The sequence below is a fragment of the Triticum urartu genome, chromosome 7A (assembly GCF_056163025.1).
Source record: "Triticum urartu cultivar PI428250 chromosome 7A, HENAU_Tu73, whole genome shotgun sequence".
Lineage (NCBI taxonomy): Eukaryota > Viridiplantae > Streptophyta > Magnoliopsida > Poales > Poaceae > Triticum > Triticum urartu.
Window position 1 is genome coordinate 453,906,502 of NC_141879.1, and position 21,915 is coordinate 453,928,416.

A 21,915-nucleotide genomic window follows, 5' to 3' on the forward strand; every position below is an offset into this window, starting at 1 on the left:
CGATTACAAGCACTGAAGCGAGCCGAAGACGAGCCGCTGTCATCGCCTCTTTTTTAGAGAAAAGGCCAGCGCCCGACTTTATAAATAAAGCCCGCCCCTCCCTCGTCAAAGCCGGCCAGGGTCCACGTTGAAGATGCCCTCATCGTCTTATCCCTCTGCCATCCTCTTAAGCCGGAGGGGACATAGTCACACAGAGATTTAAACCCCTCCTCCACGCTAACTTCTAATTATAAGCAAACCGTAACAGCAATGCCTGTGCCAAAGGAAATTGACTGCCCAAATAAATTTTGTTATTATCGGCCTCTCACCGGAGCAACATTTCATGAAAATATAATATCAGGCAGAAAAAAATACTGCTAGCCAGAAGGAAAACATCCTAGGCTGCTATCAAAACCGATTTGAACAGTCCGTAGAAACCAGGAAAACGCGGGAGTGCCAAGGAAAAAGATGGGGAATGGTCCCTTGTGAACCACGATGTCCTGTTCAATTTTGACTTCGAGCTCATGCTTTTTCCAAGATGCATCAGCGCATGATTGGCGACGGATGGGGATGCCTCTGGTCGTGCAGCATGGCCCTTGGATGCAATATCAGCCATCCACGTGGACTTTGACATCGTGCTAGCTGATTTGACACGACCAGCAAACGCCGACGTGTCATTACCGACCTTGAAAGCCAAAAGGGCACTACGCGATTGGCTTGCAAACAGCTACGTGGCCACTGATTTTTGGTGCAGCATTGATGCATCTTCCATCCTGCCATCACCCTCCATCCCCATCTAGAATCTCAAACAAGCGTGTGTCCGTTACTTGCTTTACTAATGCTGCCATTATTGTTCACATATTTTCCCTCTTTTCGTAGATTCTCATGGATGATAATTTAGATAGGTTAATCATGATTCTTTCATCCGAAATTGCATTTTTTATTTTTGAGAGGGGCTTCGGCTTTGCATATGCAGATCGAACTAGCATCGACATGAAATCATCTAGAAAGGCCGGAGGTAAGGTCGTCAGATCAGAGAAGACATGAATTTTCAAGAATACATATGAGTTGCGCGCATTTTCATTCAAAGAAGATAGGTTCAAACTACATTACAAGCCAGAGTAAGCCGCATATATATTTTTTGATGAGAGAAATGGCTTTTACGAAAGATAATCAATCAAAGAAAAAAAATGCCTCGATACCCCGTGTTGCTCCCCTTGGACGACTCGGGCGACGACAAACCCCAACCACAACAACGTCTTCCTTCCTTCCTTCACGCTCCTTGCCGTCGCCTGAATGACCCAACGGAAGCCCACACGTACTTTGAAGATGGCAGCGGTAAGGTGACCTTCGTGTGTTGCTCGCCAATTGGAAGGGTGTGTGCCTTACTTGTCGTTGAGGCAACGCAGAGGCTAATCCTGTCCATGGGGTGCACCGTCGCTAGTGGTATTCTTTTTTGTTTTCATTAAGTTTGGATTGCTTACCAGGAGTGCAATGTGGTTCGCTATTCTAACTCCTTCACCATGTCAAGCAAGCCAAAAATCCTCCCAAACATGTCTTTGTTTGTCTTTTTCATGAGTGCAAGTTGCATCGTATGGCACATTTGAAAACCACTCGCGTCAGCGCTAACTATACTAAGAACAACTCTAGTTGATCCCCTAAAATTTAGAGAAGTAAACGGCCGAGTATCCTTTAGTGAAGTATTTTTACTCCTCTAAAATTTGGTCGTTTCTAGCGGATCCTCTAAACTTGGCCGAGTAAAAAAGAATTGAGTGCCACAAGCACAAATTCGGTGCACACAAACACAAATTTGATTCAAACAAGTATATATAAAACCTACTAAAACCAAATTCGGTGTCAATTCATATATAATATTTTACATTGACATTTAGATGAACTTAGCCAAAACTTAGACTAAACTAATCGAAACTTACTAATCCCTATCCATCTTTTCGGAGCTTCTTCCAATCGCCTCTGGTCAGCCCACTCATCATAGGATCGGGGCCTTGGCCATTGTCGCCTCCATCCTCGCCCCTATCGTTGTCGTCGCCGTCTTCGTTGTCGTTTTACAGAATGGTAACCCCCCTAGCCGCTAACATCTCGTAAAAGCGGTGCTCTGCCTCGACTTGCTCCGGGTAGCGGCAGCGGAGCTCTGCCATGTACGCCTTATCGCGGCCTCTGCCATGATGCTCACCCGAGCCTCCTGGTCCTTCCTCCTCTCCCGCGCGGAGACCACCGGCGGGTCAACGGGCTCCAGCCGCAGCATCTCTTTAAAAGGAAAGTCGATCCTGGTGGTCGTCGGCGCCGAGCAGGCGGACGGACATGATATCGTATGTTCGTGCCTCTAGTTCGGCGGAATGGGAGGTTCAATCCAGATTTTCTTGTGGGTGTGTCGACCTGTTATCTTGGCCACCGACACTCAATTCCGCTGTCGCACGCCGATGTACTAACTCTGTGGCAGCGACGATGGCAGGAGCTCGGAGAAGCGGCGCAGGCGTCCGCGGGAGGAAGAAGCGGCGGCACGGCCACGGCCTCGGGACCACTTGTGGTGGCGCGGATATGTGGTGCGGATGGGCGGTGGGGAGCGGCGGCGGCGGCATCGGGCCATTATCGGTGCCGGAGTGGGTGCGGGACTCACCGACGTAGATTGGGCGGTTGGGATTGGGTGGAGGAGATGTGGAGAGGCACGGTTGAATTTTACTCCGTAGCCGTGAGGAGTGAATATAAGAGTTGGATGACACTCAAGTAAAAAATTAACTCTAAAATATTTCTGGGCTTCGGCTAGGTGTCAGTTAGAGGAGAAAAACCGATTTTTTTTCTCTAACCGGTTTTAGGGGAGCAGCTAGAGTGCTCTAACTGACAACAGTAGGAGTAACAATAATGAATTCAGCTGGGAAGTTGATTAGTTAGTTGGGACTTGGGAGGGGGTGCGCGCGGCCAAGCGGAACTCAAACGCAGCGGACTCAATTGAAGACCAAAGGATGGAGCATCGAATCAAACTAGCATAGGAGATTAATAATTATGTAAGCTAAAGGAAACGGAAAGAAAGGAAACCAAGCTAGAGCTGGACGCGGGCGGGAGGAATGAACGACGAATGAATTATTGGCGCGTCGCGTAGGAGTGAGAAAGGAAAGATTCGACGATAGGGAGAGAAACGAACCAAAGCAATCTCTCTCTCTCTCTCTCTCTCTCTCTCTCTCTCAGTATGGAATTGGAGGAGGGGCAGAGACAGCAATTCGGCCATATCCGAAAGGCATCCATCCCTTCCACCATCGTCGCCGACCCGGCCCGGCGGTTTCTCGGATTCCGCGAATATATCCTAGCCAGCAAATCCATCCATCACCCCGCCATCCCTCGCCCATAAATTGCACGCCCCCGAGACGTTTCTTGCCACCGTGGAGTTCGCCCAGCTCTCTCTCTCTCTCTCTCTCTCTCCCTCATCTCTCATCTCCTTGGCTACGTACTTCTTCCACCTCCCCCTCTCACCCACGCACCTCTCTCTCAGCGCTTCGGCGATCGGAGCAAGCCGCTTGTTGGGTTCTTTGCTTGGTATGTCTCAATGCTGTCGATCCTCCTAGATCGATATGATGTACGCATGTAGCTGCCAGGACAAAAAATAGGAGTGCTTCTTTCTGCAAAATTTATCTATAGCCTTCTGCGGCTCTTTTCTTGATGCATGCATGGCTACATATATAGTTGTACTGATCGAGCATGCATTGCATATTTGCATATATATATATACTCCTACGTAAGCAGAATCAATGTGTGTATGTGTGTGTGTCGTTAACAACGACGGATGTAATCTGCAGGCATGCCTAGGTGCACCTCGTCGGTCAACTACCAAACGGAGACAGCGACCATGTCGGAGCTCATCTGCAACGGCTGCTTCAGCCTGGTGCTGTACAACCGCGGCGCCGCCAACGTACGCTGCTCCGGGTGCAACAGGGTCAACTCCACCAGATCAGGTACTTTCCCATACATATATATATAGACCCTGCCATTTCTGCAACTCACACGCACCAGCAGTGTTGGTGTTGCTGCTGCAATGGAGTTGCATTCACCTAACTAGCTAGCTGCTTGTTGCATTCAACTGAACTGACATTGGTATTCGTCTGTGAATTCGCAGCGAGCCAAATCGCCCACCTGACATGCGGCCGGTGCCGGACAACGCTCATGTATCCGCCGGGGGCCTCCACCGTGGGGTGCGCCAACTGCCAGCACGTCAACCCTGTCAGAGCCCAGGGCTCCTCAGCTCCTCCGGTAAGCAGAGCTAAATCGTACCATGCCTTCTGTAATCAGTGACATGATCTTTGAAAACAAACTTCTCTTAGAGGCTATGTCTATGCATGTCTAGAATGCCACGTGATATTTTCGAACGCAACGTTGTAGCTACTAGTCGGCACGGTTTCCCGCACAAAGAATCAGTTTACGGAGATATTTGTGTGGTCCAAAGCTACATGGGGCCATGCATTGTGCGATCACCCTCTCCTGTTGCATCAAAATTTCTTGAAAAGATCACCACTATGGTAGGTTCAGATTGCTCCATGGCTTCGTCATGGAATCAGTTCCCACTGCTCAGATAGGCAAGTACCTGAGAATAATAGTAGACGATTAGCTACGTAGGAGTACGTACCACAGACTAGCATTCAAATTCTCTGGACCATTCGTGTTATCAAATTCTCTGGACCATTCGTGTTATCAAATTCTCTGAACCATCCGTGTTATCAAACTGTCTGAAAATTACATACGTACCAGTGGTCCATTGGAATCGATCATCGGCCAAACAATCTGAAACTTATTGTCAAAGGTTGATGGCGGCGCCAGCCGGCTTTATTCTCTAGCTAAACTTTGTTCGTGCTACTTGCAGGATGCCCATGCCCGGCCTCAGACAGTTCTCGTGGAGAATCCCAGGACAATGAACGACAAGGGCAAACTGGTAACCAGCCTCATCTCTAGCTAACACTCTACCAAAACCCTCTATTTTCATCGCTAGTTATGGCAAAGAAATTATCTATGTAATTTACTGAATTTGTCTGCGTCTGGTTCAGGTCAGCAATGTGGCGGTCGGTGTCACCTCATGGAAAAGATGACCAAGAAGGAATTCTTGGTTTTATCCCCAAGGGTCTGGTTAATGATGCATGCCCTTGGTGAATCTGTATCATCGTCATCATCGTCGTCGTCATCGTCAGATAAATGTTAAAATCAAGTGTGTTTTGAAGCTTGATATAAACAAGAGAAACAGTAGGAAAAGAGGCAATGGAAGAGAAGGAGAAAAAGAAAAAAAATGGATCTCTGAAATGTGCCATGTTTGTGCTTCTTTCTGAAAATGTAAATATGCTGGCTATGTGCTAGCCTATGATGTGCTCTTAAGAAAAAGGAATGCAAAAAAGCATTATGTCCAGGAATTTTCTCTCTCTCTCTCTCTCTCTCTCCCCCTCTCCTTTTTGTTTTATCCTTTTCGGAAATTTCTTTTCGGCCGGCTTACCGATCGACATGCTGAGTCGACTTTGCACTTGGGGCTCTGATTCTTCAGTTGAAAACCTGAAACTACTGTGCAGCGAAAAGATGATGACGGAATAATGGATGCCTGCTTCTTTTTGACTGTTCACAGGAAGAAGAGCCAGATGTATTCATCTTTACAGCGCCGGCAGTTCAGGTTTTGAACGTTGAAGATAGCCCATGGATAACACTAGGGCTAGGCTTCTACAGTTACAGTACAAACCCTAGTTTTTTTTTTTTTTGAGGGATCAGTACAAACCCTAGTGAATCAAGGCCAGCCAAAGCATAAGCATGCAGGACATGGCCCATCCAAAGCCTGGCCCAACCCAAGGCCTAGAAAAGAAACCACGAGTAATTTATATATACAAAAAATCACATGACTAAATAGTATTGTATACGTATTATTTTTCGGGATGAAAAGAAACAGAATAATGTATTTCTGTTATCTGAGATTTTAAGGCTCTGGGTCAGAGTGGGCCGACTTCAAAAGAAATAGGAAATGTTACCCGGGCCCAGGAAAGTCGGGGCCACCTGAACCGAGGCTGAAACTTGCATTCTGGCAATTTCAACAGCATGGATGGAATTGCCTCAAAAAGAAAACAGCATGGATGGAACACCACCAATTGGCCACCAACCAGACAGAATTCCGTAAAGAAAACAGGATCTCTTCCTCTCTTCGACGTGGAACTCACGTGCATGTTGTATGCTTCCAAGTGCACTTGTATTATTCTACTTAACAACTTGCTCCTGAGACAATATCATTTTCAACTCAATTGAACAATTCAATCGTATTCTTGGGGGGCGCTCCGGACCTTCCTGGCAGGAGAGGTGTGCACGCAGTTCTGGTTTCTCCACTTCTTTTCTTTTGCAAGGACTGGTTCCTTCGCCTATTGCGAACGTGCAACATAAATGGTCTCGCCGGGATTATAATGGAAGCAGAGGCGAACAGAGTTGGGGACGGATAGGAAGCAGTCGCGTCGAGACGCTCCTCAAAAAGCTTATTGCCGTTCTTCCGGACAGGATCTCGAACGACAGGGTTCCGGAGGCACCTACTCTCCCGACCAGCCGTGCACGCGGTCGTCGGGATGGGACCGCTGGAGGCAGCACAGAGTGAGGAACAGTAGATGGCGGCTAGGTCAAGCGAGAGGGAGTGAGTGAACCGAACTAGGTTACTTCACTGGCCAGAGCCTTCTTATATAGTCCGTAAGGAAGAAAGTCATGGGCCTTGCCGAGGCCCACGACCGAGTCGGCCCACTCCTGGCAAGGGAGTCGTTGTTCCCGGCAAGGGAGTCGACGGCAACGCAAGTCAGCCCACGGTCCAACGTCTTGGACAGTGGCAGCCACATGTTAGCGACTCGTTAATTAATACATGATTAATTAACTCGTTCTTGAGCGGTAAAAGTAAGCTTCGGCTCGGCTCATTCCCGCAACCCGCGCGCGTGTCGTGTTCAGGCGAGGCGGTCGGCGGAGGAGGAGCGCGCGTGTACCACTCCTATTCCCAAGCTCCCAATGGCAAGTGGTAGAGCAACCCTTATAAAGGGGTCTCAACTCTCCTCAACTAGCAAGGTGGGACTAAACTTTCCACCACCTGCCATCTCATACATGGGCCTCAAGATTAACCAGGGATTAGTATCTTATATGGGCCTAAGCCCATCCCTAATCCAACAATCCCCCACCAGATCTCGAGGCACATAAGTTTGTCAACTGTTTCAAACAATGTTTGATATACCAGAATTTTCAGTGGAGACTATTAAGTTGAACTTCCACCTAGAGCAACAGGATTAGACTTCTTCACAACTCAACAATAGACTATGCTTTGAATTGTCAGTTTGGCGTGCAGAAGTTTCGCCTATTGTCAGCTGATACATGGCTATCATAGGCTAAACCCCACGGGTGGAGCTTATTAGTCATACTCCGTACCTTCTCACGAGTTTACTAGAGATTACCCAATCTCATAGACTGTGACCAGCAGTCGGGCTCACATAGGTGTGTTCCTCCAAAGAATGCTCTGTAGGTTAGCATCTTGCTTACATAAGTTTTGCAACACATTAAGACAAAAGTCAGCCTGCCTTACAGAATTGAGAGTATTACTGCATCTCCAACGGAGTGGGTTTATTAAGGATACTCTCCTTAGTTGACCGCTGGATTGTTTTCCCGGGTCCCAATTCACGGGATCTCCGATCACATAGGTTGGGTTACCCCCATGGCAACTTACGTGGGTCTCATACCCATCTCCCTCGATGCATTTTCTATCACAATCCGTGATAGCCCTTTCGTAAAAGGGTCTGCCAGATTCTTGGCCATCTGGATATAATACAACGCTATTACTCCGGAGTTTCTTGATTTTCTGACAGATTTCAATCTTCTTCTTATGTGCTTTGTGGATTTCATGTTGTCCTTTGAACTCTTAGCCTTGGCAATCACTGTTTGATTGTCACGGTTCATAAGGACAGCCGGCACTGGTTTATCAACCACCGGCAAATCCATCAAAAGCTCTCGAAGCCATTCTTCTTCGACGCATGATGTGTCTAATGCTGTGAGTTATGCTTCCATAGTCGATCTGGTTAAGATCGTCTGCTTGCAAGACTTCCATAAAACAGCACCACCACCAAGTGTGAAGACATGTCCACTTGTAGCTTTCATCTCATCAGCATCAGATATCCAATTCGAATCACTATACCCCTCAAGTACCGTCGGGTACCCAGAATAGTGAATTGCATAGTTCGCAGTACCTTGCAAATAACGCATCACCCGCTCAACAGCATGCCAATGCACATCTCCCAGATTGGAAACGAAACGGCTCAGTTTGCACACAGCAAATGAGATGTCAGGACGAGTAGCACATGCTAGGTACATCAGTGAACCAACCACTCGAGAATATCTTAATTGATCTACAACCGTGCCTTCGAACTTTCGAATCCGCACGCTAGGATCATATGGTGTTGCAGAAGGTTTGCAGTCCGAATATCCAAAATGGCTCAAAATCTTCTCAACATAGTGGGATTGCAAAAGTGTAATTCCACTCTCAGAATTTCTCAGTAGCTTGATGTTCAGGACAACATCAGCCACACCCAGGTCCTTCATCTCAAAGTTGTGAGATAGAAAAGACTTGACCTCCTCAATGACCTTGAGGTGGGTCCCAAATATCAGTATGTCGTCGACATACAGACACAGTATAACTCATTCGCCCCCGCCATAGCGATAGTATACACATTTGTCAGCTTCGTTCACAACAAAGCCAGCGGATGTCAGAGTAGTGTTGAACTTCTCATGCCATTGCTTAGGTGCTTGTTTCAGGCCATACAGAGATTTCACTAGCTTACACACCTTTCTTTTCTGACCATTTACTACAAAGCCATCTGGCTGTTGCATGTAAATTTCCTCGTCTAGCTCTCCGTTAAGGAAATCTGTCTTAACGTCCATCTGATGAACGAGAAGACCATGCAAGGCAGCCAAGGCGAGTAACACTCGAATGGTTGTCAGTCTAGCCACAGGTGAATAAGTGTCAAAGAAATCCTCTTATTCTTTCTAGGTATAACCCTTGGCCACAAGCCTAGCCTTGTACTTCTCAACAGTACCATCGGGCCTAAGCTTCTTTTTGAACACCCACTTACATCCTAATGGTTGACAACCATAAGGACGATCAGTGATCTCCCATGTCCCGTTAGCCAAGATGGAATCCATCTCACTACGGACCGCATCCTTCCAGTAGTCAGCATCCGGAGATGCATAAGCTTCGGAAATGGAGCTGAGAGTATCATCATCCACGAGGTACACGAGGAAATCATCACCAAAGGACTTTGCAGTCCTCTGTCTCTTGCTCCTAACAGGAGCTTCCTCGTCATCCTCCGTGGAACTCTTATCACTTTTATGTTCATAATATTCCATCAGAATAGCAGGTTCAGGAGTCTCATCAAATTCCAGTCTAGAATTGCTTTGCATATCTCTCATGGGGAAAATATCCTCAAAGAATGTAGCATCCCTAGACTCTATAATTGTACCGACCTTCTGGTCAGGTACCTCAGATTTCACCACTAGAAATCTATAGCCAGTGCTATGCTTGGCATAGCCAAGAAAAACACAGTCCACGGTCTTTGGTCCCATCTTGTGCTTTTTGATTATCGGCACGTTGACTTTCGCCAAACAGCCCCAAGTGCGCAAGTAAGAGAGTGTAGTTCTTTTCTTTTCCCATTGCTCATAGGGAGTAGTCTCATTATCCTTTGTGGGAACTTTATTCAGGACATGACAAGATGTCAATGCAGCCTCCCCCACCATGCCTTGGATAAACCCGATGTATCTAACATGGCATTAACCAAATCAGTTAGAGTACGGTTTTTTCGTTCGGCAACCCCGTTTGACTGGGGTGAGTAGGAAGGCGTCCTCTCATGAATAATACCATGTTCTGACAGAATAAATCATACTCATTAGAAAAGTACTCTCCACCACAATCAGACCGGACTCGTTTTATTTTCTTCTCAAGTTGGTTCTCAACTTCAGCCTTATAGACTTTAAAGTAGTGTAGAGCCTCATCCTTAGTATTTAACAAATACACATAGCAGAATCTAGTGGAATCATCAATCAGAGTCATGAAGTATTTCTTTTCACCTTTAGTCAACACACCATTCATCTCACAGAGATCTGAATGTATGAGCTCTAGAGGTGCCAGGTGTCTCTCCTTCGCAGGCTTGTGAGGCTTACGAGGTTGCTTAGCTTGCACACACGCATGGCACTTAGAGCCTTTGGCTAAAGTGAAACTCGGGATTAAATCCATCTTAGCTAGCCACGTCATACAACCGAAATTTATGTGACAAAGACGTGAATGCCAAACCTCAGATTCGTTCACATTAGAATGAATTTGGTTCACGACTTTATTACAGAAATCCTCCAGGGAAAGGCGGAACAAACCACCACAATCATATCCTTTTCCAACAAATAGTCCATACCGAGATACGACTACTTAGTTAGACTCAAATACTAACTTAAACCCTTCTTTACATAGAAGGGAGCCACTAACGAGATTCTTCTTTATGGCAAGGACATGCTGCACGTTCTTCAGTTGCACGATCTTTCCCGAAGTAAACTTCAGATCTACCGTGCCAACACCATGAACAGAAGCATGCGAGCCATTCCCCATCAGGAAGAAACAATCTCGTGCGACCTGGTAGGAAGAAAACAAAGACACATCAGCACACACATGAATATTGGCCCCAGTGTCAATCCACCAATCGGTGGACTGACAGACTGAAAGTATGGTAAACAGATTACCATACCCAGATGCCGCATCATTGTTGCTTAGAGTGACATTCACAGACTTGGAGTCCTGTGATGGCTTCTTTTACTTGTTTGGGCACTTGTTTGCCCAATGTTCATCTGAACCACAAGTAAAGCAGCCATCTCTCTTTTTGTCTTTCTTCTTACCTTTCTTCTTAAAGGTAGTATTCTGCTGGATAGAGTTCTTTCCCTTGAACTTGTGGAAGTTTTTCTGCACCACATTGGCGCTAGAAGAACCCTCTGCCCCTTTCACGTGTGAGTCCTTTGCTCTCGAGTTCTGCTCAACACTGAGATGACCAATGACATCCTCAACATAGAATTCACGTCTCAAGTGCTTGAGAGAAGTAGCAAAGTTCCTCCAACTAGGAGGGAGTTTTGCAATAATGCAACCCGCGACAAACTTGTCCGATAACTCATACTTCAGGAGCTCCAGCTCCTTAGCAATGCACTGTATCTCATGAGCCTGGTCCAATACAGAACGGTTATCAACCATCATGTAATCATGGAACTGCTCCATGGCATACAGCTCACTACCAGCATCAGTTGCGCCGAATTTGACTTCGAGCGCATCCCACAAGTTTTTGGCAACCACCATATGAATATAGGCGTCAACCAACTTGTCTCCAATCACACTTAGAACTGCTTCCAGAAATATTGTGGTTGCCTCCCTAAACGCCTTCTCCTGTTCAGGAGCAATCATTTCTGTGAGGGACACACCACCAACCTAGAACACGTTCATCGTTGTGAGCCACAAGGTGGTCCTAGTCTGCCAATGCTTAAAATGCATCCTGGTAAGCTTTTCCGGTTTCAGAGTAGCAGCAAAGCCTTGAATCGAAAAGTGCCTAAAATAAGGTTTTTGGATTGTTGGAAATATTAGCACTTTTCCGATTAGACTTATCCACGAGTAAATAGTAAGCATGGCATAAAAGGTATGCATCTGATACCTAAGCATACTAGCACGTATAGAACATAGAATCGAACCTTCTATGAGCAGCATGATACGTCTCCAACGTATCTATAATTTTTTATTGCTCCATGCTATATTATCTTCTGTTTTGGACATTAATGGGCTTTATTATCCACTTTTATATTATTTTTGGGACTAACCTATTAACCGGAGGCCCAGCCCAGAATTGTTATTTTTTGCCTATTTCAGAGTTTTGCAGAAAAAGAATATCAAACGGAGTCCAAACGGAATGAAATCTTCGGGAACGTGATTTTTGGAACGAACATGATCCAGGAGACTTGGACCCTACGTCAAGCAACCAACAGGGAAGCCACGAGGTAGGGGGCGCGCCTACCCCCCCCCCCCCCCAGGCGCGCCCTCCACCCTCGTGGGCCCCCTGTTGCTCCACCGACATACTCCTTCCTCCTATATATACCTACGTACCCCCCAAACGATCAAAAACGGAGCCAAAACCCTAATTCCACCGCCGTAACTTTCTGTATCCATGAGATCCCATCTTGGGGCCTGTTCTGGAGCTCCGCCGGAGGGGGCATCGATCACGGAGGGCTTCTACATCAACACCATAGCCTCTCCGATGATGTGTGAGTAGTTTACCTCAGACCTTCGGGTCCATAGTTATTAGCTAGATGGCTTCTTCTCTCTTTTTGGATCTCAATACAATGTTCTCCCCCTCTCTCGTGGAGATCTATTTGATGTAATCTTCTTTTGCAGTGTGTTTGTTGAGACCGATGAATTGTGGGTTTATGATCAAGTTTATCTATGAACAATATTTGAATCTTCTCTGAATTCTTTTATGTATGATTGGTTATCTTTGCAAGTCTCTTTGAATTAACAGTTTGGTTTGGCCTACTAGATTGATCTTTCTTGCAATGGGAGAAGTGCTTAGCTTTGGGTTCAATCTTGCGATGTCCTTTCCCAGTGACAGTAGGGGCAGCAAGGCACGTATTATATTGTTGCCATCGAGGATAACAAGATGGGGTTTTTATCATATTGCATGAATTTATCCCTCTACATCATGTCATCTTGCTTAAAGCGTTATTCTGTTCTTATGAACTTAATACTCTAGATGCATGCTGGATAGCGGTCGATGTGTGGAGTAATAGTAGTAGATGCAGGCAGGAGTCGGTCTACTTGTCTCGAACGTGATGCCTATATACATGATCATACCTAGATATTCTCATAACTATGCTCAATTCTGTCAATTGCTCAACAGTAATTTGTTCACCCACCGTAAAATACTTATGCACTCGAGAGAAGCCACTAGTGAAACCTATGGCCCCGGGGTCTATCTTCCATCATATTAATCTTCCAATACTTAGTTATTTTCATTTCCTTTTATTTTACTTTGCATCTTTACCATAAAAATACCAAAAATATTATCTTATCATATCTATCAGATCTCACTCTCGTAAGTGACCATGTAGGGATTGACAACCCCTTATCGCGTTGGTTGCGAGGATTTATTTGTTTTGTGTAGGTGCGAGGGACTCGCGCGTAGCCTCCTACTGGATTGATACCTTGGTTCTCAAAAACTAAGGGAAATACCTACGCTACTTTGCTGCATCACCCTTTCCTCTTCAAGGGAAAACCAATGCAGTTCTCAAGAGGTAGCAAGAAGGATTTCTGGCGTCGTTGCCGGGGAGATTCGCACCAAGTCAAGTCAAGATTTGACTCCCGACAATGAGCCATTTCTGGCCCCGGGGTCTATCTTCCATCATATTAATCTTCCAACACTTAGTTATTTTCATTTCCTTTTATTTTACTTTGCATCTTTATCATAAAATACCAAAAATATTATCTTATCATATCTATCAGATCTCACTCTTGTAAGTGACCGTGTAGGGATTGACAACCCCTTATCGCGTTGGTTACGAGGATTTATTTGTTTTGTGTAGGTGCGGGGGACTCGCGCGTAGCCTCCTACTGGATTGATACCTTGGTTCTCAAAAACTGAGGGAAATACTTATGCTAGTTTGCTGCATCACCCTTTCCTCTTCAAGGGAAAAACCAACGCAGTGCTCAAGAGGTAGCACAGCACATATACGGCTAGCATAAGTACGAGTAAACGAGGGATGAACATATCATACCCTCCAGTTGGCCAGGCCAACGCGGCGGCGGCAGCAGCCTCGGTGTCGTCCGTGGCCTTCTTCTTAGCGGCGGCATCGTCGACCATGGTGTCGATGCAGAGGAACTAGTGGAAACAGAGGCGAATGGAGTTGGGGACGGATCGGGAGCAGTCGCGTCGAGACGCTCCCCAAAAACCTTATTGCCGTTCTCCCGGGCAGGATCTCGAACGACAGGGTTCTGGAGGCACCTGCTCTCCTGACCAGCCGTGCACGCGGTCGTCGGGGTGGGATCGCAGGAGGCAACACAAAGTGTCGGGGGTTTGGTGCGACATATGCCAAAGGATGGCTTATCATGGTGGGGGCGAGTAGAACGTCGCCGGTGCCTGGAAACGGGATGAGGCGAAGACATGCACGCCGGCGAATCTTACCCAGCTTCAGGGCTCTCCGAGGAGATAATACCCCTACTACTGCTCTGCGGGGTCTCCGCATGATCACTATGGCCAAGTGTTTACACGGTTGCTCCTTGAGCTGTTTCTTGGAGGTAGGAGAGGGCAAGGCTAGCTCTCTCCCTTCTATATGATCTGGTCTAGAGCTAATAGGTTCCCACCCTTTGCATGGGTGCCCTGGGGGGGTTATATAGGCCTACCCCCCAGGGGTACAATGGTAATCCGGCTGGATGCGGGCCCAGCCGTCAGTGCCTCTGGCCTCCGTCTTCTCTACCGAACGCTGGGTCCCGCCGACTGGCGGGCCCCGCCGACTGGCCTGGTACGGAGCCGACAGGCCGCGTCCGCCGTGGGCGGGTCTTGCCGGCTACTGATTACTGTAGCCATGCTTCTGATGATGCGGGCTTGATCATGAGGTCGTGGCAACAGCCCCGCCCCCTGGCGGGCGATCACTATTGCCACTCCCCATCACATCTTGATTAATGGCGCGTGGGCCCCGGGGGAGGGCTCGGCCGACTCCCCCGGGCCGACTCCCGACGGGTCCGACTGGTGGTTCTCCTGCCGTCTCCTGAGGTCTCACTGACTGGTGGGGCCTGCTGCCTCTAGGCCGTACAGACAGGCCGTCGTGGGTGCAGGATTCGGCCCTGCGGTGCTGATGTCAAGGCCGGCATGGCAACAGTGCCACGCCGCACAGAGATCTTCCGGGGTACGGCGTGCTGTGGCCATGCCTGCCCTTGGTGAGGGGCGGGGGTGGGCTTCGCTGTAGCCACGCCCCTGCCTCGTCCCCCTTGATGAGGTCATGGGGTTTGTTGGAGTCGCAGGCCGACTCCCCAAAGCCGGCTTCTCTGGAAGTCGCCCGTCGGGAGTCAGCTTTATCCTGAAGTCGTCCCTGGGACTCGGCCGTGAGCGGGCAGTCGGCCGTCTTGCCGTCGACTCCTCAGGAGGCGGCTCTTCGTCCTGGGGTCTTGAGGGGCGCAGCCTGCCCCGATGTCTTGAAAGGTTCTGGGGCTCGGGTTGGCCTACCCGTGGCCCATTACTCCGACAGTAGCCCCCGAAGCTGGTGAGGCGCCGCGGACGATCGGCCGAGAAGCCTCAGCAGTTTCTCTTTCCGGGTGCTCAACACATGGTCTTTGATTGACTTCTGTCGGGCCGACTGGAAGGAGTCGGACTTGCTCAACTCGGACTCACTCAATTCCGTCTCGCTCAGTATTTCGAACGTCGCGGCGGAATTTAAGTGGCGTGCTAACTAAGCCTCCAGGCCGCCGCCCGTTCTAGGCCCGTCACGCGATGGCACGTGGCTAGGCCGTCCTGCCAACCTACGCGCGTGACGGGACATGCCCATAGGCGGGGCCCGCCACTACCGTGCCTCAGCGCCCGAGCGGATCCGCTGCGGCCCCAGTGGACGGTTGGGATTCCCGTGGAGTTACTGCGTGTAGTAACTTTATCGTGGATCGTGGGGGTCGTGGGGTCGTGGGCGTAGTAAATCCCCACGTCTGCCCCCTCGGCTTCGCAGCCCACGAGGCTATAAGTAGGGGGAAGAGGGGGGCACGCGCGCCCCTCCTTCCCACTACTCCTCGTTCTCTTCCTTCTTGCTGCTCCTCGCTCTCCTCCTTCCTCTTCTTCTTCACTCCGCCGCGCGCCCAAGCTCCAGCGAACGCTGCGGTGACAGCTCGCGATGAGTTCTTCCTCCGCCGCCGCGCCTCCCCCAGTGCGCTCCGGCACCTGGGACGGCTCTGAAGTTCACGAAGACCACATCGAGTTCCTCCGCCGGACTCGTTGGCTCCCCGGCGAGGATCGCGTGCAGGTGCGTCTTGCGCTGAAGGGGGAGATTTCCCCCGCGCCGCAGGAGGGCGAGCGGGTTATCTTCCGCTCGCACTGCCTGCGCGGGTTGGGGCTGCCAGCGAGTAGTTTCTTCCGATCCTTCCTGGAGTTCTACGGCCTCCAGCCGCACCACCTCACCCCCAACGCAGTGGTGCTGCTGTCCGCCTTTGTTGCCATGTGCGAAGGCTTCCTCGGAGTCCTCCCCACCCTCGAGCTCTGGGGGGAGTTCTTCTTCTCCAAGCTCGGCACCCAGGCTGCGGGCGTGCCGGCTCAGTGCGGCGCTTTCATCGTCGTGCGAAGGTCGGGGGCCGACAATCCCTTCCCCTCCATCTCGCTGATCAAGTCGGTGAAGATGTGGCACAGATCCTACTTCTACGTCAAGAACGCCTCCGCGAGGGGGGACTGGGTCAACCTGCCGGCTTTCGAAGCCGGCCCACCGGCTGGGCGACTGCCCAACTGGTCGTACCGGGCCAAGTCGCTGACGCCTGCGGGAGCCGGCGCCATCACGCGACTCCGAGTGCTGACGCAGTCAGAGGGTCTGACTGGTCCGGACCTGCTGGCCGCCTTCGTTTCGCGCCGAGTTCTCCCACTCCAAGGCCGCCCCCATATGATATGCCAGATGAGCGGGCACCGCGACCCGAGTCGGATGTGCATCAAGGACATGCCTCACGAAGAGGTGGCCTTCATGGTGAACTACCTCTCGGACAGCAGGCTCCTGGAGGATTGGCGGTTCGGCAAGGAGCCGTACTCCCGCGCCAACCCCCCGCCCGTGGTGAGTCGCCTTTCCTTTCTTTCTTCGGATTGTCTTCTTTCTTGCCGAGTTTTGTTTTGACCAGTCGGCTTTGGTTAGAATCCCCTCCTCCACCCGCCAGCCGGCACCTTAGGGTCGGCCCGCGAGTTACTCGCTGACCGGGCGGAGAGCGATGTCGACGACCCCGATCTGGGGGCGGCGGCTCTGGAAGACGACGCCGAGGGAGGAGGAGGAACAGCAGGCGACTTCAGCCCCTCGGCCACTTTTGCCGACTGGCCTGACGACGACGCCGAGGGAGAAGTCGCCCCTCGCCATCGGCTAGGAGCTAGCTAGCCTGGCGCGGGCTCTTCTGCCGCGCCGGGCGCTCCAGGCGGCGAGAAGAAGCGCAGGGCCGTGCCGACCTTGTTCGGCAGTCGGCCAAAGAAGCCCAAGGGCTCGGCGGCGGTGACTCGGCGGGACGAGGCGGCTGCGAAGGCCATCCGCTTCCGTAAGGAAGTGAAGAAGCCGCCATTGGTCTCCGCGTGAGTATTCTGTCTTCAAAGTTTTATTCTTTCTTTGTGACTTTGTCTGAGTCTTCGCTTGATCCTCTTGCTTCAGGGCTCCCCTCACTCTTGAGAGGGTCACCACCGCCTCCGTCATGGGGTCAGCGGAGACGTCCGCCACCACTCGGCGGATTGACCCCGCTGCTGACCTCCGGGAGGCGACGGAGCGGAATGTGCAGGAGAAGCGCAACGAAGAAGAGGCCCTCCGCCTGGAGAAGGCGGAGGCTAACAGGGCGGAGGCCGAAGCCGCCGCCGTGATGAAGCGGCAGGCTGAGGAAGCCGCACGCCGCCAGTCGGCGGTGTTCGTCACCCCGTTGAACTCTGTGCCGCCGCCTTCGGAGTTCACGGGGCAGACTGGGGAGGCCGGCGGGGAGAACCCCGTCGTGGAGAGGGAAGGCGGCGACCCCTCTACGCCGGACGTGAACGTTCCGCCGCCGCCTCCGCCGCCGTCTGAAGGTGCGCAAGGCAAGCAGCCAGCGGACCCTCCGGTGCCGCCGACCGAAGATGAGGCCGTGGCGAGGCTACTCCTCCAAGTCGGCTCGCCAACGCGCCACCGTCTGGAGAAGGCGACTTCGGCACCCCGCCCCCTGGAAGCCGGCACCGCCAGCTTGGCGATCCCAGACGCTGAGGCGACGAGCGCCGCACCCATTGGGTGGGTGCGAGGAGGCGGCACAGGGCCGCTGAACCAGGCGCTCCTGGACATCCAGGCAAAGCTTCACGCTGAGGGCGACACTCTCCAGAGTTGCACCAAGGCATTCCTGGCGTCGCGGGCAGCCGTCCGGGTATGTTTTTTCCCTTCGGTCTTTGTTTTTCTTGTTCCTCTCTGTGGGGCGCGCCAGCGCACCCACTGGGTTTAGTCCCCGAGTTTCGGGCTGGCAGCTGAGCAGGCAGCCCGGAACTCCAATTGATGAACTTTGGGTATTAACTTTTTGTCTGAAATATTCATCGCAGGATTACCACGACCTCCGCGTCACTGCCTTCAACCGTAACGTTGAAGAGCTGGGCAAGTGGACCGCCGATCTGTCGGAGAGCCGGAGTAAGTCCTTTTCCTTCTTCGCGGGGGCGCGCTGGCGCACCCGCGGGCTATAGTCCCCGAGATTCGGGCCGACTGCTGAGCAGTCGGGCCGGATCTCCCCGGCGACCTTCTTTACTGATGACTTGACGCCTTCTTTCTTTCTTCTTCTCAGGGGCCAACGCTGCTCTTCAACAGCAGCTGAGCGACGCCAACTCTGCTTTGCGTGCCAAAGAGGAGGAGTGCAGCAAGCTCGCCACGGAGCACGATCTGCTGGCCACTCAATTGGCAGAGCAGAAGGAGCTGCTTGTGAAGACGCAGAGGGAGGCGGAGGAGACGGAAACCGCCCTCTTGGCCGAGTTCGCGAGCGAGCGCCCCTCCTGGTCTGACAAGGAGGCGCTGCTGTCCTCCAGCTTCCACGAGATTGAAGACATCGTTGATGGTGAGTTTCTTTATTTTCTTTCTTCGAGCTGCCGATTTAAGTCGTGCCGACTCCTGGTTTTTGACTTGCTTCTTCGTTTCTTCCTATCTTTGCAGACTTCTTCCCTGGGCAGTCGCAGGCCGCCATCCAAGCCATCGAGGCTGACCGTGAAGGTCGGAGGGCGGAGGGTGCAGAGATTGCCGCCGACGCCCCCCAAACTCTTGACGAGCACATCATGAGCATCGAGGCTCGCCTTCGGCCGGCTCACCGGATGCTGCGTCGGCTTCAGCGTGTCGGTGCCCAGGCGATTGTCGCCCTGTGGCTGGATATGCAGGCTCCGCGCACCCCCAGCCTGACGGCCGACTGGCTGGAGGTCGCGGCTGGTCGTCTTGAGGCCTGGAAGGGCTCTTCGTCCCGAGATGGAGCACGCCGGGCCTTGGAGTTCGTCAAGGCATGGTATCCGGGGCTGGACCTAGACTGGCTGGCCACGCTTTGGTCGGAGGCCCAGCCGGAGCTGGCAGCCATGGAAGACGCCCTCGTCAAACATGCTGCGGTGATCGCTGAGTACACCGACACTAGCATCTTCGTCCCCGAGCGGTCTGAAGACGGCGAGGAGGTACCGCCAGAGTGGTTTGGGATGAACCCAGACTACAGCAAGGACTCGGCGGAGGTGATTGGCTCCAGCGTCGAGGAAGAGGGCGAGGCAGAGGACAGAGGCGAGGCGGAGGCACCAGAAGATGGAGCAGACGGCCAGCCTCAGCTCGACCGTGCCTCCAGCAACGAGCCGCGTGCGACCGACCCGACTGCCGCCGGAGGCGATCAAGCCGAGACTAGCCAGCCGCCCGCCCCGACGCCTGGTGCTGGCGCCTCCTCCGACCCTCCGAATCCGTCTGCTGCTTCCTAAGTTGCCACTGTATCTTTGTTTTGTATGCTTCAGTAGTCTTTGAAGAACTTGTTAATTCGCACAATTCCACCCGCGGGGTGTATTTTGAACCTCTGCTCGAAAATTCGGCCAAGGGCCTATGTTATGTAAATATATTTATCTGAGTTCTATCTTTTCTTGCTCATGGCTCTTTTGGCTTTTTTCCTTTGCCGCTTTCTCTTAGTTGCCTGCCTTGCCAATCGGACAGCCGTTCTGCGGACTGTCGCTGGATCAAGTGCTTGGCTACTTTGGGAAAGCAAGTACTTAGCCGTTTTCAAGAGTTTTTGAGCAAGTTGGATAGAATACGGCAATCCGACTATTCGAGAGTCGGTTTTGCGAAAAAGGCTAGAAGCTGTCTTGAGCTATGTTTTATGCTTTGAGTCCTTAGCCATTTTTCATGCGAATGCCCATTCTACCTTACTGCTGCCCACCGTACAGTCGCTCTGCGAGCTGCGGCTTCTGACAGGAGACGGTTTAGGCGTTTACACACTACTTGTCCGACTGCAGGAAGCATTTCATAGTGCAAGGCGGCAAGTCCCCGGGCCGACTTGTCGAGCCCGGTGCCAAACGGCATAAAAAGGAGTAACATACTCGCAGTCATAATTTTTATCATACAGACAAAAGAGGGCAGTCCCCGAGCTTGTCTCGGGGGGCCCGAAGTCTTGGTACTTTAATACAAAAGGTAGCGTGGTACATACTGCATCAACTGTAAAATCTTCGGAGGAGATTTGCATTCCATGGCCGCTCTGTCTCCTTGCCGGAGTCGTCCCTCTTGCGTGCTCGGGGCTTCTGAGCGTCAATCAGGTAGTAGGAATCGTTGCCCAGTACTTTGCTGATGATGAAAGGGCCTTCCCAAGGCGCCGACAGCTTGTGCTGGCCGGCTATTCGCTGGATCAGCCGGAGCACAAGGACGCCTTCTTGGAAAGATCTTGGCCTGACCTTCCTGTTGTGGTATCAGCGCAGGCTCTGCTGGTAGATGCTGGACCGGCTGAGTGCCAACAGCCGTCCCTCTTCCAGCAGATCAACGCCGTCTTGCAGTGCTTCTTCTGCTTCCTCCTCGGTGTACATGGTGACTCGTGGGGAGTCAAACTCTATGTCCATTGGGATGACGGCTTCGGCACCGTAGACGAGGAAGAAGGGCATCAAGCCGGTTGACTTGTTTGGAGTTGTGCGCAGACTCCAAAGGACGGCTGGCGGCTCGTCGAGCTAGCAGCCAGCCGAGCGCTCCAGAGGCTCGATCAGCCGAGGCTTGATGCCAGATAGGATGAGGCCATTTGCTCGCTCCACTTGGCCGTTTGACTGCGGATGGGCGACGGGCGCTAGGTCCAGTCGGATGCCCTGTGTTGCGCAGAAACGGGCCAAGGCGCCTTTGGCGAAATTTGTGTCGTTGTCGGTGATGATGATGTGTGGTATGCCGTACCGAATTGTGATATCGGAGATGAAAGTTACGGCAGTCGGACCGTTCAGCTTCTTGATTGGCTTTGCTTCTATCCACTTGGTGAACTTGTCCACTGAGACAAGTAAGTGAGTTAAACCACCTCGTGCTGTTTTGAATGGTCCCACCATGTCTAGACCCCAAACTGTGAAAGGCCAGGAAATGGGGATGGTCTTGAGTGCAGAAGCTGGTTGGTGCGGCTTGGAGCTGAACTTCTGGCACCCTTTGCATTTTTGGACCAACTCCTTGGCCTCTTCCAAGGCAGTTGGCCAGAAGAAACCGTGTCGAAAGGCTTTGGCGATGAGTGCTCTTGAAGCTGCATGGTGGCCGCACTCGCCTTGATGGTTGTCTTTGAGAATCACTTGGCCTTGCTCTGGCTCTACGCAGCACTAGTAGACACCAGTGACGCTGCGCCTGACCAGCTCTTTGTTGACTATGGTGTAGGCTGCCGCCCGGCGTTGTATTTGCCGAGCTGAGGTTTCATCGGTCGGCAGCTCTTTGTTCACCAGGAATTTGAGGATGGGCTGGGCCCATGAGGGTGCTGCTATTTCTTTGACTGCCAGAACTGCGACTTGGACGAGGGTAGTTTGGCTGGGAGGCGGTGGGTTGGAGTCAACAGCCGCTTGCTGGGTTGATGAAGTCCCCGGGCCGACTGGCGCGGTCCTTGGGCCAAGTTCTGGAGTCTTCGAGTCCGCCACCGCAGTCCCCGGGCCGGGTTTGACTGTGGCAGCTTTGGGGTCTTCCGCCAAAATCCTCGTACCAACTGCCGGAGCTCTGGAGTCGGAT

At 51.5% G+C, this 21,915-nt stretch overlaps 1 protein-coding gene and 1 pseudogene across 2 annotated transcripts; one reads left to right on the forward strand and one right to left on the reverse strand.

Annotated features, from left to right (window-relative positions):
- Positions 1–3,354: 3,354 nt before the first annotated feature.
- Positions 3,355–5,380, forward strand: LOC125524204 (protein LOL4). 2 transcript variants are annotated; one of them, XM_048689277.1, is made up of 5 exons: positions 3,355–3,528; positions 3,789–3,944; positions 4,106–4,239; positions 4,847–4,915; positions 5,028–5,380. In XM_048689277.1, exons 2-5 carry the CDS (start codon positions 3,791–3,793, stop codon positions 5,067–5,069), a joined length of 399 nt encoding a protein of 132 aa, XP_048545234.1. In that variant the 5' UTR covers positions 3,355–3,528; positions 3,789–3,790; the 3' UTR covers positions 5,070–5,380. The 2 variants fall into 2 exon arrangements, with proteins under 2 accessions (XP_048545234.1, XP_087393118.1); XM_087536992.1 differs by lacking the exon at positions 3,355–3,528.
- Positions 5,381–8,019: 2,639 nt separating this feature from the next.
- On the reverse strand, positions 8,020–8,562 carry LOC147959923 (secreted RxLR effector protein 161 pseudogene; annotated as a pseudogene).
- Between the last annotated feature and the right edge of the window lie 13,353 nt (positions 8,563–21,915).